This window comes from Sitophilus oryzae, unplaced genomic scaffold (assembly GCF_002938485.1).
Source record: "Sitophilus oryzae breed Bouriz unplaced genomic scaffold, Soryzae_2.0 scaffold_810_pilon_pilon, whole genome shotgun sequence".
Classification (NCBI taxonomy): Eukaryota; Metazoa; Arthropoda; class Insecta; order Coleoptera; family Curculionidae; genus Sitophilus; species Sitophilus oryzae.
In genome coordinates, this window is record NW_022147429.1 from 5,451,701 (window position 1) to 5,467,495 (window position 15,795).

General features: G+C 33.1%; 3 protein-coding genes across 4 annotated transcripts in view; all 3 read right to left on the reverse strand.

Annotated features, from left to right (window-relative positions):
- Window positions 1-10,433, reverse strand: part of LOC115889024 (uveal autoantigen with coiled-coil domains and ankyrin repeats-like) — a 10,930-nt gene extending 497 nt beyond the window's left edge. Inside the window, exons 1-5 of one of the 2 annotated variants that reach the window (XM_030908928.1) lie at window positions 10,184-10,433; window positions 9,413-9,737; window positions 4,555-4,801; window positions 2,394-2,573; window positions 854-1,098 (exon numbers count right to left, since the gene is read on the reverse strand). In XM_030908928.1, the coding sequence (XP_030764788.1) occupies window positions 854-1,098; window positions 2,394-2,573; window positions 4,555-4,801; window positions 9,413-9,737; window positions 10,184-10,413 (1,227 nt within the window). In that variant the 5' untranslated portion in view covers window positions 10,414-10,433. Of the gene's footprint in view, window positions 1-853; window positions 1,099-2,393; window positions 2,574-4,554; window positions 4,802-9,412; window positions 9,738-10,034 lie in introns of both variants that reach the window. The other variant, XM_030908929.1, reaches the window with a different exon arrangement.
- A 166-nt stretch (window positions 10,434-10,599) lies between these two features.
- On the reverse strand, window positions 10,600-11,925 carry LOC115889026 (abscission/NoCut checkpoint regulator). The gene is made up of 5 exons (XM_030908933.1): window positions 11,776-11,925; window positions 11,499-11,668; window positions 11,203-11,431; window positions 10,926-11,144; window positions 10,600-10,864 (listed from the first exon to the last, which is right to left on the reverse strand). The coding sequence occupies exons 1-5, from the start codon at window positions 11,821-11,823 to the stop codon at window positions 10,613-10,615; spliced, it is 918 nt and encodes a 305-aa protein (XP_030764793.1). The 5' UTR covers window positions 11,824-11,925; the 3' UTR covers window positions 10,600-10,612.
- Window positions 11,926-12,449: 524 nt separating this feature from the next.
- LOC115889093 (protein regulator of cytokinesis 1-like) lies at window positions 12,450-15,795 on the reverse strand. Its single transcript, XM_030909009.1, has 6 exons — window positions 15,610-15,795; window positions 15,342-15,496; window positions 15,098-15,287; window positions 14,501-15,044; window positions 12,571-13,023; window positions 12,450-12,467 (listed from the first exon to the last, which is right to left on the reverse strand). Exons 1-6 carry the CDS (start codon window positions 15,681-15,683, stop codon window positions 12,450-12,452), a joined length of 1,434 nt encoding a protein of 477 aa, XP_030764869.1. The 5' UTR covers window positions 15,684-15,795.

The window sequence follows — 15,795 nt, forward strand, 5'->3', positions numbered from 1 at the left end:
GGAACCCCCTGTATATTATTGCATATTTCGGTACTTCCTTCAATTCTAAGTAAAAAATCGAGATACCTACAATGTAACTCAAACCAACCGTTTTCGAGTTATTGACTTTTGAACATACACTTAAACAATTTGATTTAATTAATTTCGATATGTTCAGTTTCATTTAATAATGCCATTCTGACGAAACTTTGATACTGTTGTAATGGGTTTTTAAATGACTATTAACTACTAGAAAATTTAAGTATACAGGGTCGGTCATAAAGTTGTGAGTTGTGACACATCAAACTTTTTTTTTTAATGAAACTCCCTGTATATTATTGCATATTCAGAAAATTCCAATAACGGGTAAATAAATATTTGTATTGCCATCATATTATTTTACGTAAATATATAATTTTAACAATAATCTTAAAACCCTAATGCAAGACACTGGTGCGGTCAGAACTATATTGTCCCTTTTTTAACGAGGGGTTTATGACGGTTATATTTGGGTTTTTATTGCCCTATTGTTAACGTACCGGATGTGTCCATCTAGAAACGTGTTAAAGCTGTCTGAATTTCATTGAAAGATATACCCTTAGAATGAAATTGGTACTATCTTTTGGCGTGTGACACTACACAAGAAAACGCCTTTTGCAGTTATAATGAGGGTGTTGTGCTCTCAGGTTTTTAGAAACAGAGTATAGTGAAAACCAAAGACAGAATATGTGACAGCTCTCTGCCGTCCTAATTCTGTCAATTCTTATGTGTCATCTGTCGAAATCGCCCCTTCTTCCTCCTGGGATGGACTGATAGTTTATTTTACCTAGGAATAATATTTACCGACCCTATACTAAAACCTGTGCTTACTAACCCATTTTTCTTGAGCGATTTGCATTCTGATTTTATTCAAATTGTCAATCTCCGCGTCGTTTATGTATTCAGTTTGTTGGTTATATCTGTACTTAAAAAGCCAATGTCCTAGATAATGGATGGGATCTCTTGGCTGCACTGCGGTAATTTCGGCCAACGCTAGCGTTAAAGGCTTTCCTAAACACTCTTTTAAATAATTAACATCTTCAGATGACATTTTACTAATGTTGGAAACGTCGGATTTGTCTAAAAATAAACTTGTCTAATATTTGTATACAGGGTGTTTCAAAAAACATGTGCCATCTCTCGGGGGGAGATAAAAATAAGATTTATTTTTTATATCAACATAGGTTCGATTCTGCTTCGTTTCGATTTATTATAATTTTCTTCCAAATGCTTTTAGCGATTCGAATGAAATGTTGAGGGTAAAAGTTACATAAGTATTTGGTTTGGTTAGGTTATATTACATATTTTAATGCTAAAAAAGTGTCGACCTATTCACCAGGAACGTGCATATGGGTTATTACTGGAATATTTTTCTAAAATAAACATGTGCGCCACTGCCTTTTTTTTTTCTTATTAGCAAAATTGTGAACGTCGTGAATTGCATCTTGATATTTTGTCGCTTTCGATCCCTTGATGAAATAAACGCAATTTTTTTTAATTTGCCTTGATCCAAGTTTATAGCAATCTTTAAACTTTTTAATGTCATTAACTAATCAAAGCGTTAAATAAGTTTTAAGTGATTTCTCATCAAAAAAATATGAAAAAAGTTCCTAAACATGGGTACGAAAAAGCTTGTAATTATCTTAAATATTATTTTGTTTGTGAATTTGATGTAGATAGCACTGAACATTAGTGATATAAGCTTTAATAAAATTTAGTAATAAATGAGATTAAATAATTAATTTATTAATATTTTATTTTCATTTTATTAATAATTTTGATTAACATCAAGAAGATCGAAATCGACAAAATATCAAGATACAACTTTTAATCGCCATTAAGCGACCTAGATGATTTTGCTAACAAGAGAAAAGAAAGCCATTGGCGCGTTTTTTTTTTCAGAAAAATATTCAGTTATAACATATATGCACGTCCCTGGTGAATTTGTTGACAGTTTTGCAGGATTAAAATATGTAGCACTTATAGTAACTTTTACACTCAAAATTTCATTCAAATCGCTCAAAATATTTGGAGGAAAATTATAATAAATTGGAAAAAAAATGAAGAATTAAACCCCTGTAGCTACGAAATGAAGCATAATCGGACCTAGTGGCTAATACAGAGGGGGGGCCCCTCCCCTTAAAATCTACAAAATTAGATTAAATATTAGGCTTTTGTGTTAAAAATAGCGCACTAAAAAGCATATTCTATATTACTTTTTATTTGGGCCTCCCCTAAAATAAATTCCTGTATCCGCCCCTGATCGGACCTATGTTGATATGAAAAATAAATCTTATTTTTACATGAGGAATCACCCCACGAGAGATGGCACATGTTTTGAAATACCCTCTAAATAATTAGAAAATAGGAGATACCGCTTTGACTTAGGACGTCTCCGGTAATTTGCATATTAGATTTCAGTTCCTTAAGCATATCCGGGTTCAAATTATCCAACAATTTTGAAGATTTGGCATCGATGTATGATAGCGCTATACCTTCATCGTTTACTAATAGTCCAGATTGTAATAATTTAAGACCACGTTGTTGTAAAAGTGCTAGAAAAGTAAAGGTACAGATATCGTTATGAACCATTTTAGGAATTATTATATAGGGTAGGGCAAGAGTACGCGTTATCTATGAGAAAAAATTCTGATTTCCACTTTGAAAGTCAAACGACCCGTGTGCGGACGGTCTTAAGCCCCGTTCTCAGAACTGCGACTGTCGCCAGCGACACGACAAAAGAACCAATCAGATTTGTACAAAATTCAAACAGCTGTCAATTTTAAATTTAGTACAGCTCCCATTGGTCGTTTGAAGTGTCAATCAGTGTCGCTGTCGACACGACGCAGTTCTGAGAACGGGGCTTTAATGGTATAAGCTTGGTGCATTCTCCGCCGGTGCTGCCACCATCGGAGAATATCGTAAACAACTAGTACTTACAAATACACGGGTTTAAATAGCGAGAATATATGAAAACTTACTATTTAATTATTCTAAAAGTGTTAGAAAGTATACTTTGTAAAAATTCTAAAAATTAAAATAAAAAAGTAAATATTTTAATATCTTCAGAGGGTCTAACTTATTAACTAGAAGACTCTTCAGAAGGTCTAAATTAATAACGTATTATAATTTATTATTCCCGTTAAAAAAACTTTTTAGATGAGTTGTTCATCTACGGATGATTAAAACTACGCGAACATAGTTTTAATCACCTGTTTTGCTAGTGGGGCATAATTGGAGCTATTTCGGCTATAACGAAATTTAAGGTACATAATTATAATTTTAGAAGATGTTCATAAAACATTTAATCACTAGTTGATTAAAAAAAGTATACCATTAATATTGCAAATTATATTTTATCCTCTTATAGTATATTATGTCTATTTATTTTTTTGATTATGTAACGAGCACTTTGTTTACTCACTTGTTTCGTCGAACTGCTTGAATCCATTTTTGCTTTTGATCAAATCGGTGTGAGAAACTATGAAGCTACAAAATGTTTCAGGAGAGTAACTAGCAAAAAAACTAAAATACTTAAATAGTATGACAAAACCACGATTTCAATATTATTTTAATGCAATCAACATGTCGGCGGCGTGAAATACATAGGTACTGATAATTTCTGACTTTTGCCGTTGGCTGCGGTCGAAATTTGTTGATATCAACTGAAATGCACCAAGCCTATACTTTTTTTTATCAACTAGTGATTATGTTTTATGAACCTCATTTTTAGAATTTTCACAAATTATACTTCCTAACACTTAGAATAATTATACGTAATCTTGTATAATACATTAATTGTATAATAAACTTTTCATATACTCCCTATTTAAACCCATGTATTTGTATATATCAGTTGTTTACGATATTCTCCGATGGTGGCAACACCGGCGGAGAAGGCGCCAAGCCTATAGGTAGTAGATTAAATTTAAAAAAAGAAAACCCAATGGGTCCAATAGGGTTCTCAAAATGTAAGCGAAAAAATATTATTTTTAATTTTTAAAGTAAAATAACTCGGTTATTTCGTTATTTTATAGTTATTTAAAAAACGGTAAAGAGAAAATATATTTCTTTTATAGAGATCTACCAGCCCTGAAAATATTTGCATTTATTTAAGACTCACCCTGGTATAAAGGATGTCCAATGAATAGTGGAAGATTTCAACAGACATCCAATAAATGACAAAAAATAGGATTTGGCCTTTGATTTAAAATGACAGACAATTGTCATGTAACCTCTCTATAGACAGACTTTACTTATTTATACCGTTTAATCGAAAAAAACGGCGTCCAGTTGGCTTGGAAAAGAAATTCGTTGACATTTATTCATTAGATACAGAAATAACTTTGTCGTTTTTCACTTAGATACGTGGTTGCTCTTACCTACCTCAAACCTCAGAAAAAAATGAATGGTAAATAAAACAAAATTAGTAGTTAAGTACATTTCTTTACATCATATTTAACAACAGTGTTACATGTTTTTGTAGTAATATTACACATATATCTTTGAAGGCGCATATTGTATGTTGTATGCTACCTGATATTTTCTCTTCTAAATACAACACTTTCCACCCGGTAGTTTGGAGTTCAGTGTATTTGTCGAGGTCTGCCTTGAAGTCATTAATTTCTTTTGAAAATTTCGAAGAAGTTACGTTGCTTGCGGAATCGCCAGAAATAGATTTTTCAGCTTCAATCAAAAGTAAGAGTTTGTTAAGTCCCTTAGAAAATAATTCTAAATGTTCGTCCATTTCCTGAACAGCTCTTTCGTAGGCTTTTTGAGCATCCTAAAGCATTGAAGAAATAAAAATAGTGTACTAGCTTAACCCTGCCCGGCGAGAGAAGGGACGATTTTGACAGACGGCATCGAACTTTGATAAAAAAAATAGTTTTAAGTTAAAATCGCAGGTTAAAATGATACAGAACTGCTACTGTCATATATCTTTCCACACACTGTAAAGCCTGCTCAAAAATACCTGACAGTTGTCTGTCATTTCATTTTGCAGTTAAATTGTTTTTAGTGTAATTTTTTTGGATGTCGTCTGTCGAAATCTTCCGTAGCTTGTTGGACAGACTATATTCGCTTTAATGAAATAATATAGTAGTAGGAATAGTACAGAAAACCAAATGAAGACTTGAAGTAAATATTGTACCAAGTGCCAAAATCATTCAATCATCATATATTTCGAGGAAACTATTTTTTTCCATAACCAATGTATAAGAATGGGCGGTGTCTCTGTTGAATTTTTTTTTAATACAATTTAATAGTCGTGGCACTTGGCACTTGCACACAGTGATTTCATAAAGTTCTATAGGCTTGGTGCATTTCAGTTGATTTTAAAAATTCCGACCGCAGCACTCAAAGAAATTTGGTAAAAATCAAAAGTTTTCGCTTTGTATTTCACACAGTTCCGATGTTGATGTTGGCTTTGTTATAATTTTTTTAAGTAAGTACATATTTTAGTTTTTATTAGTGCAGTTATTGAAACTATAAAACACTCAGGTACGAGGTTTGTGTGATGTAACGCTGTTTCGGGTAGTAAGAAGACATTTTAAAGCACGGCCAAAGACGTAGACGTAAACGTATCGTTTGACATGTACGCTTGCGCAGTGAGAAATTCACTTGCGTTTACGGATACGTGATACGTATCTTTACGTGCCTTTACGTACGTACAAAACGCAAACATATCGAGCCGAAGGAGTTTCGATTTTCACCCGAATGATGCCGAACGTACAAATTCACAAACAACTCGTTTCCACAACTGGCTAGTAATTAAGTTATTTCATAAATTTTGGGGCCAGTGTCACAGAACTGGGCCTATTTTATTACAATAAATTAGTATGAAAATACCTATTAAGCAGCATAATAAACTCATTTTGGAATCTATTTAATTAAATGCTAGTTCTTATAGCCAAAATCCATATGAGGATTCTAAAAGATGGGATCTAATAAATAATCATAAAGCTGTGTCTGTTCTCTAATATTTTTTTTATTACGAAATTACGAAGAGCATTTTAAGTTGTAAGGACTACTTTCTGTAATAAAATAATTTCCATTTATAATTTTCTTCATTTTTCGATATTACTTTTATAAATTTAATGTGGAATCAATGGAATAATAGATATCCATTTTCAATTTTAAAATTAAATAAATTGTTTCACAAAATAATTTAGAATTACAAATGTACTATTTGCGTTACTTACGTCAAAATACTTGCTTTAACTCTTGTTTACACGACAACACAACGGCAGACGTAACGTAAGTTTCTGCGTTACGTGTCGAGAGATACGTATACGTATTGTGCCTTGCTTTAACTGTCTAGAATGAAGGGAAAAAGAACCCGAAACCCTTGACTGAACACCAAACTAATTCTTTCAATCAACGCCGAAACTGAGCGTCGCTTTATGTTGTGACAATTTCAAACGTTAATAAAATTGTCGAAAAAAATGTTAACACGTAAAGGAGGGCATAATGGTCGTTGGGTGCAATAACATTCAATAACTCAACATTCCCGGATATTCAACTCTCCCGAAACTACATTTTATGCTGCGCAGCTTCTCACACCGATTTGATTAAAAGCAAAAATGTTCGACAAAATAAGCGAATAAACAAAGTGCTCATTACATAATCAAAAAAATAAATAGGCATATACTATGAGAGGATAAATTATAATTTGCAATATTAACAGCGCTTTCAGATGGAGCGGAGCGTCCGCGACGGACCGTCCGTCATGTTTTTTTCAAGATAGCCGTCTGACGAACTCCGTCGGACGGAGCATACGCACCCATGTGAAATTGTTCATATAAACTCATGGTACTTGCTCGAAGTCGCGGACGCTCCGCTCCATCTGAAAGCGCTGTAATGGTATACTTCTTTTAATCAACTTTGCTTATTTTTTTATGAGCATTTAAAATTAAATTTATGTACCTTTAAAAATAATCGTTATAATCGAAATAGTCCCAGTTATGAGATCGGGGAAGTTAACAACTCATTGAAAGCAGGAATTATAAAATACGATCCTACTTGGGCTGCTACAATCCTGCTTCAAATCCCAACCCAGCCACACCTACCAATTTTGAGCTATAGTTATTACTTTTATTTTGGTTGCTGACTTCCCAGTTGGCAACACATGAGAAGCAGGATCGCCAAAACTGGTTCCTGCTTGCGCTGCTATACCCCTGTTGCATCCTGCTCTAAATTTCATCCCAGCAACACTTGCTGTTTTTAAGATACAGCAAGTTCATAGCAACACAATAAAAGCAGGATGGCTGAAACAAGTTCCTGCTTTTGCTGCTATAATACTGCCTCATTCTGCTTCAAACCCTATACCAGCCACTCTTGCCGTTTTTGAAATACAGCAAATTTCGTTTTGATTACTGGAAATCGGGAATTGGGGGAGTTTTCCAATTTACATGATTGGAAAACCTGTAAAAGATCAAATATAGAATGCTTCTAATGATTCATTTCACAACGAGACTGCCAGTAAATTACGTAAGAATACACATGGGCAGGGGCGCAACTAGACATACTTTTAGGGGGGCTTAACTCTTTTGGGGGGACTTAGGTTACTATAAGATAATATTGTTGTGAGGTTAAAACCAATTTTATACGACACGCACGGGTTATATGGGGGGGCTATCCCCCCCGCCCCCCCCGTTGCCCCTCTGCCCCTGGTTGCGCCTCTGCCCATGGGCTCATTGGAGATGTAAACTGAAAAAAAGAACATTAAACAAATATCTGTGAAAACTGAACTTTTTGTTTAATAAAACTGAAAACTGTTTTATTAAACAAAAAACTAAACTGAATATAAAAGTAAGTGCGCGTTAACTACGCAAGAAGCCGATGTATTGCGAAATTCTTTGTCGCAGTCATTAAACACTTCCCACTTCCTATCAATTTTCCTGCAATACGCAATATAGTGTCCAATGGCAGTGGGATCGGTAAAGATTGGCTTCTCGATGTGACCTACAGACCTTAATATATATTCTACTGACTGTATTTGAATTGTTAGCAGAATTTCCGTTTAGGCACAATATGCCTTATCGCAATCTATAAAAATGAAAGGTCTGAATGTGTAAACTGATGTTATTGATTTTTTACAACTATTACAAATTACTGAGCGATCAAAACTTTCGAAACACTTTGACAAACTGGAAAAAAAATGCTCGTTTAAATTTGTTGTTAAATAGGGGGAATTAATCGCTACCATGAGATCCACAATGCTGACAGGTCATATCTTCCACACCACAGTGTAAATTGTCAAGAAACGCAGTTGGAATATAAGCAATATTCTTTCGGATGTCAGACTAAAAACTCTAGTTACCCCTGAGAACACTGAACCTACCTTATTTTGTTCAATTGTTTGGAATGATTATTTATGGCTTGGAAGCTTATACAAATTTTAGGCAAATAAAGCAAAAAAATAGCAGCCTAAGCTGAAACTTGTCAAGTTACAAAAAATCATTCCTAATCTTAATGTGCGACTGATTACCATGCAGGAATCGATTCGTTCTATTTTAAAAACGGCAAGAGTGGTTGGTATAAGGTTTGAAGCACGATAAGGCAGGATTATAGCAGCCAAAGCAGGAACTTGTTTCAGCCATTCCCTGCTTTTATTGTGTGACGTTACCAATCAGACTTAAACTTGCTGTATCTTAAAAACAGCAAGTGTTGCTGGGACGAAATTCGCAGCAAGATGCAACAGGGGTATAGCAACGCAAGCAGGAACCAGTTTTGGCTATCCTGCTTCCCATGGGTTGCCAACTGGGAAGTCCAAAATAGAAGTAACTATAGCTCAAAATAGGTAGGTGTTGCTGGGTTGGGATTTGAAGCAGGATTATAGCAGCCCAAGCAGTATCGTATTTTATAATTCCTGCTTTCAATGAGTTGTTCATTTCCCTCACCTCCAGTTATGTCCCCTTTATGCGTAAAACTATGCTGCTACCGTAGTTGACTCGTCTAAAAAGTTTTATTAGCTTGAATAATAAATTATAATACAAGTTAAATCTTCTGAAGATATCAAAATATTTACTTTTTTATTATTTATATTTTTAGAATTTTCACAAATTATACTTCCTAACACTTTTAGAATAATTTTATAATAAATTTTTCGTATACTCGCTATTTAAACCCGTGTACTTGTATATGCCGGTTGTTTACGATATTCTCCGATTGTGGCAGCACCGCCGGAGAATGCACCAAGCCTGGAACATTTTACAAATAAAACATAAAAAAGCGTTTTTTTGGCACTTAGATCTCTGCCTACATTATTTAATTAATGTCTTCAAATGTAGTGTCAGACAATTTTAATAGTTAACCAAGACTTATAATCAGTGTTTTTTTAAGTATACCACAGTATAAATATCTAAGATACATCCTATAATAACGATATACTTACAATTTTCTGTTCCTTAAGGCTTTCCAGCTCATTTTGATGATTTTCCTCTAACTTTGATATTTCATCTGTAATTTCGACGACCTCCAAAGCGATCTTCGAGTTTTCGGGGCCTTGTTTTGACGTCTCAATTAATTTTTCCTGTCTACTTGTAAGCTTATCGAATTCCGTACGGAACGTGTACTGTATCTCATACATTTTATAATTCAATATATTCATAATTAATTCCGTTTTCTCTACTATACCAATATGTTGTTCTAAATAGCGTTTCGTATTTTCTAAATCTTGTATGATTACATCGTGTAAGTTTTGTATTTGACTGATATCACTAGTTAAAAACAAGTATAGTAATATAATATGCTAAGAGGATTTTCTTTAAAAGAATAACTTTTTAAGAGACTTGATGTAAATTGGCAAATTGTTGCATTTTATATTATAAATAGATATTCTCCAAAAAAAACCTATATGGGTATTTCGCCACTGCAAGAATGAACCCGCCACATAGGTATAGACGTGGTATAGACATTTTTTAAAATAGATATCCTATTTTAGCAATACAAATATATTTAATTATATAAATCTAATTGAAAATAATATACTTTTACTACTTTAGGTTCAAACTTACTCAGGTATTTCAATATCCTCTTTGTCAATAGTTTTTAGAGACAAAATAGATTGACTTGCATCAAATTCTCTTATAATTTCATTCATAAGAGAAGCTACATCATCAAACACACTCATTTTGATGAAATATGACAATACACATTTTATTACCTGTCTAATAAAGATAATGTCCTTTCTCTTGTAATGATTGATGGAACTTTTGATTGTTTATTTGTTAGAGGAGTCAGAGGTGGAGTATAAAATCTAATTCTCTGCTTTATGTGTTCAAGCTTTATTAGAATCTCATTTTTCACTTTATAAAAAATATCACAAATTTGATCAATTTCCGCTATTTGCTTTTTTAAGGTTTTAATTTTCATTTCTTTAAATTTTGAAGCCATAACAAATAAAATGATGTAAATTTAAATTTAATTTTAAATGTAAATTTTGACTTTTGAAGTAATCAAATGGAATAGGAAAGGATTAGGCAACTAATAATTCTAATACATTAAAAATTTAAAATAAATAATATACAAAGGTATTACATATTAAAAACTGAATAAAAATAGTTTAGTACTATAGTAATATTTTTCTTTTAAATTATGGAACAATAGGATCACTTCCCTGTTTATAAGGTACAATTTTATGGTCAGTTTCTCCCCAAGACTTATGAATTTCTGTATTACAGGAGCTACAGTAAAGATCATTACTGCAGTCTAAACACCTGTATACAGCATCATTATTACAAATAACACACCAAGGTAATTCTGGGGAAGATCTTAAATCATCATCTGTTGATTTTTTAAATGTATCTATAGGACATCTCTCATCCAAAGATACTTCACCAACAATCTATAAATATATTTGTAAAAAGTTAAGTTAAATATTCTAAGATCATATTGTGTAAATATACCTTTCTTGTAATTTTATCAATTTCTTCTTCTGAGTCTATATCAGCATCATAAGTAATTTTGGGTTCAGGTTCTTTTGTTTTTTCTCCTTTTAGAGCTACCAATCTTTGGATTAAATCATTAGATGGATCGTAAAACTTGTTAATGTTGATTTCTGATCCAAATTCTTCAAGTAATGAGTCTACTTTTTCTTGGTCAGATCTCATATCAGGAGCATAATTCTAAAAAGTTTCCTAAATTTAGAGAATTAGATATATTTTTATATAGATTCATATTTACCAATTTTGTTTCTTTTGAAAAGTCAATATTACTCCCTTTTAATTTTGCAAGTCTTTCTCTTATTTCAGTATCAGATGGAGGAACTGTCTGCTTTTCTTTGAGTTTTGCTAATCTATCAGCAATGTCTTGATCAGCAGATGACAAACCATCCTTTAGTTTGCTCAATCGAGGATCATCCTTATATACTGTTATGGGAGGGGCTGCTGGATTCTCTAAGTTTTCTAAACGTCTATTGAGGTAAATAAAGATTTAAATGGGGTCTGTAAGTTTTTTAAGCTTTTTCTTGCCAAACATACTTTAAGTACTTATCTGGAGGATAAATAACATTGCTGGTGTTAGCCTCAGTAGTTAGTTTTTTGTAACATGGATTACAAACTTTAAATAAGCCACTGCCTTTTGATGGTATAATACATTTTTGCTTCAAACAATTACTGCATAATGAAATCCCACAATTTGAACAGCCCAACTAAAATTAAAAATATTTATTTTATCTTGAATGCAGTTAATTCTTTAGCAACATCTAGAACGCTGCTAAAGAATATATAGCAGTTATCTAGAATGTAGTTATTCTACCTCTTTATGAAAAAAATTAAACTTAGTGCTACAATGGGTACACGACATTTTAATATTTGTTGAAGCTAACTATTAAATATTAATATTACTTTATTCTTTTCTATGTCATTAATATAATCTGATATAATTATATATATATAATTATGGTATACTTTTAAAATAATAATTAATTTCCAATATTAGTGTCAAAATCACAGAATACCACAGCAGAATACAGAATATACCACGAATATACTGTCAAAATCAGCTGTCGCACAAAACAAAACTTCAACAAGCCCCGTTCTCAGAATGACGTCGTGTCGCCAGCGACACTGATTGACACTTCGAACAACCAATGGGAGCTGTACTAAATTTAAAATTGACAGCTGTTTGAATTTTGTACAAATCTCATTGGTCCTCTTGACGTGTCGCTGGCGACAGTCGCTGTTCTGAGAACGGGGCTTTGAAGCCCCGTTCTCAGAACAGCGACTGTCGCCAGCGACACATCAGAAGAGCCAATCGGATTTCTACAAAATTCAAACAGCTGTCAATTTTAAATTTAGTACAGCTCCCATTGGTTGTTTGAAATGTCAAACTGTGTCGCCAACGACACGACGCAGTTCTGAGGACGGGGCTTGAGAACGGGGCTTTACCCGTCCCCTCTCTTTCCTTGTTTAAGCTAGAGATAGAGAGCATTATACTCCTTCCTTAATCTTTTTATTCAAAGATTGTAATAGAAATTACAGAACGTAAAGAGAAAGAAATAAAGAAAATATCATTAAATAAAAAAAAAGTTAAAAAACCAACAGGACTTACATTTTCTCTTTCGGCATACTTGTTGCTAATGTAATCTTCCGGGGTCATACCAAAACTAAACAAGGATCTGCCGTCATTTGAACTTCTGAACTCTTCAGACAGAGCCAGGATTTCCTCCTCAATCTTCGGTATCATTTTTGACAGCTTATTTCTCTCTTTTTCCTCCTGTAATAACTTGCCACCCCTATTTTTATACCTATTCGGACCAGTGGCATTCTCCTCCAATTCAATCATCCTCTCCCACAACTCCTTGTGTTTTTCCAGCAATTCCAGAAGCTTCCCGTTCTCCCGGTAGTAGTCCTTCCATTTCTGGATCTCCATCTCGTGCAGGTCCAGAAGGTCTTCAGTGTAACAATCGGATTTGTAATAAGGGAATAGCTTTTTCTCTGAGTCGGTTTTGTGACATTTTAGCCAGATTTCTTCCAGTTGCTGTCTGAGTTTTTCTACAAACACCTAGACAAAAATAATAAAATTATAAATTTAATCAGTCCGGCAATAGTGCGTGGGATAGTGATGACGCTTTGGAACAGGATCTGTTATTTTCGAAACAGGTTTGTTTTGGAACTGGCTTGGAACAGGTTTATGTGCTATCCTATACCAGTTCCAGTTCCAACTGTTTCAAAACACTGCAACTTAAATTAAATACTTAAAGAAATAAATTCTTGGAATTGTTTAAATTATGTTATCTACTATATTTGTGATACTAGATTCTTAATAGTGTATTTTTCAAAATTAGATATTTATATATTATATTGCATTTGGCAACATCGTCAGTACGTTTTTTTGGTGGTAAGAAATTCTCTTCGCTTATTCTGTTTACATTAAGAAAAACTGTGCAAAAAATGTATACATACCGACAAAGGAACCGCTTGTTTTTATTATCTGGCAATGTAAATTGTTTTTATTTTATATATGTATTTTACTATTTTATATATATAAAATAGTAAATATTAGATAATCTTTTCTTTTTGTTATTTTTAAATATTGATTTCTTATTTAAAATTTATAATAAAAATTTAGTTGAATTTTAATTAAATATATCAAATATCGGCAACGCTGCGAAAACCGTCACCCTTGTTTTTTACGTCTATGCACTACGTTAGTGCACTCGCACTCAATCTCGATAATATAACGTCAAGCGACCGCGTCGCTAAAGTGATATACTACCTCGTTTCTCAACTGAAACTAGTTTTTTTTACTTAACTGTTCCAAGTCCCAAACTGTTCCAAGTCCCAAACAGTTCCGAGTCCCTAACTGTTCCAAGCGCTAAATTGTTCCAAGCCGTAAACTGTTTCAAGTCCCAACCTGAACAGTGGGACTTGGAACAGTTTGAGACTTGGAACAGTTTGCGACCTGGAACAGTTTAGGGCTTGGAACAGTTTAGCGCCTGGAACTGTTAGGGACTTGGAACTGTTTGAGACTTGGAACAGTTTAGGGCTTGGAACAGTTAGGAACTTGGAACTGTTTGAAACAGTTAAGTAAAAAGAACTGGTTTGAGTTGATAATCGAGGTCGTATATAGGTTTCGCTAGTCTAGCCAAATCTAGCGGACGCGTTATCTGTTATCGGGATACAGGGGCGTAAAAAACAAGTGTGGCTGTTGCCGTTATTTAAAATATAAAATTAAAATTCTACTAAATAATTATTATAAATTTTAAATTTATAATATTTTTTTAAATATTTTATTTTTTTAATGTAAACAGAAATAGAATAGGTAAGGAATATTTTTTATTATAAAAAAATGCTGGCGATGTTGCCAAATGCAATATAATTATCGCATTATATTTTTTTTTTGAAAAATACAGTGTAAGAACTTATTTATCATTGTTTTGATTTTCTCCATTCTATCACTGTGCAAAATGCAAATACTACAACTCATTGAACTAAACATACCTACTAGATTCTAAATCAGTATTATTATTTTTTTGTACCTTTATATTAGCTTTACGAATCTCCTCACATCTTTTAACTTCAACCCTCAAAGCCTCCAAAGTATCCAAAGAGTTTCCAACATAATGAGTTCTAAACTCATCCCTATCAAACAGATCAATCTCCAGCATTTTCCATAGATCCTCGACTCGCATTCTCAGATGCGATACTTCCTCTTCTGTCGATGCTTTAATCTCCTTCAAACTCTTACAGAAGAACTCCAGTTTATTCATATTTTCATTTGTTACGGTGAAGTTGTCAGAAGACAAAACTTTGCACTCAAAGTCCGTGTTTGGTTTGTATTTTAATTCCTTAACAATTCTTGCTATATCTTCTTTCAGAATGCAATATTTCTCTTCTCTTTCGAATTTCTCATGTTCTAACCTCTCAATGTATTTTTGAAACTCTTCCAGTTGGGCAGGAGTAGGTAATGGGGGGCAGGGTAAGTTATACTTTGGTTCTTTACCTAAATGCTTGCAATAAATAATCTGTTTCTCGTTAAGGACTTCAATCTCTTTCTTCTTAGCATTGATAATTGCTTCACATCTATAAAAAAAACAATATTAATTCATAAAATATAAAACTAAACCAAACCTTACTCTTGAATTCTCTTGGTTAGCCTCGAATGTTCTTCAAATAGGCACAGTTTGTCTTGACCGATCTTTAAAGGCATTTTCTGATGTAGGTCTGTGCATAATTTTTCCAATTTTGTCAACAGTTCCTGTATCTTATCGATGGTTTTTGTGTGAAGGTTGTCCAGGTCCATAACTAAGTCGTAGCATGTTTCATCTGAAACTCAGGATTATTAAGAAAATTTGTTTGGTTTAGATAATAAAAACGTACCTATCAGTTTCAAGTACTCATCGGCCCAATCTTTGACAGGTTCCGGTTTAGTTCCAGCCAATTTTTCAACGATTCGGCACCAATTTAAAAAGCCTTTTTTTGTACGTTCTTGTATATTCGTCCATAGCTCTTGAGCCCAAGGAAGATTCTCTATGCTACAACAGGATATTAGTATATCGCTTTAAATTAGTTGTTTATAATACTACAATAATAAAAAACTGAATAGAAAAGGTTTACAGTATCTTTATAATCTGGAAAATAGACTTACATACTAAAATCCAAATCCTCCAACGAATTCACTGTTCCTACATGAACTACTGATTTCTCATTATCTGTTTCCATTTTATTGATAATTTACTAATTTATTCTACAAAAGCCGAGGTTTTGTTAATTTTTTTCAACGGTTTCACATAGAGCAACAAAACTTTTTATCGTTGAACAAATTTTAAATAAA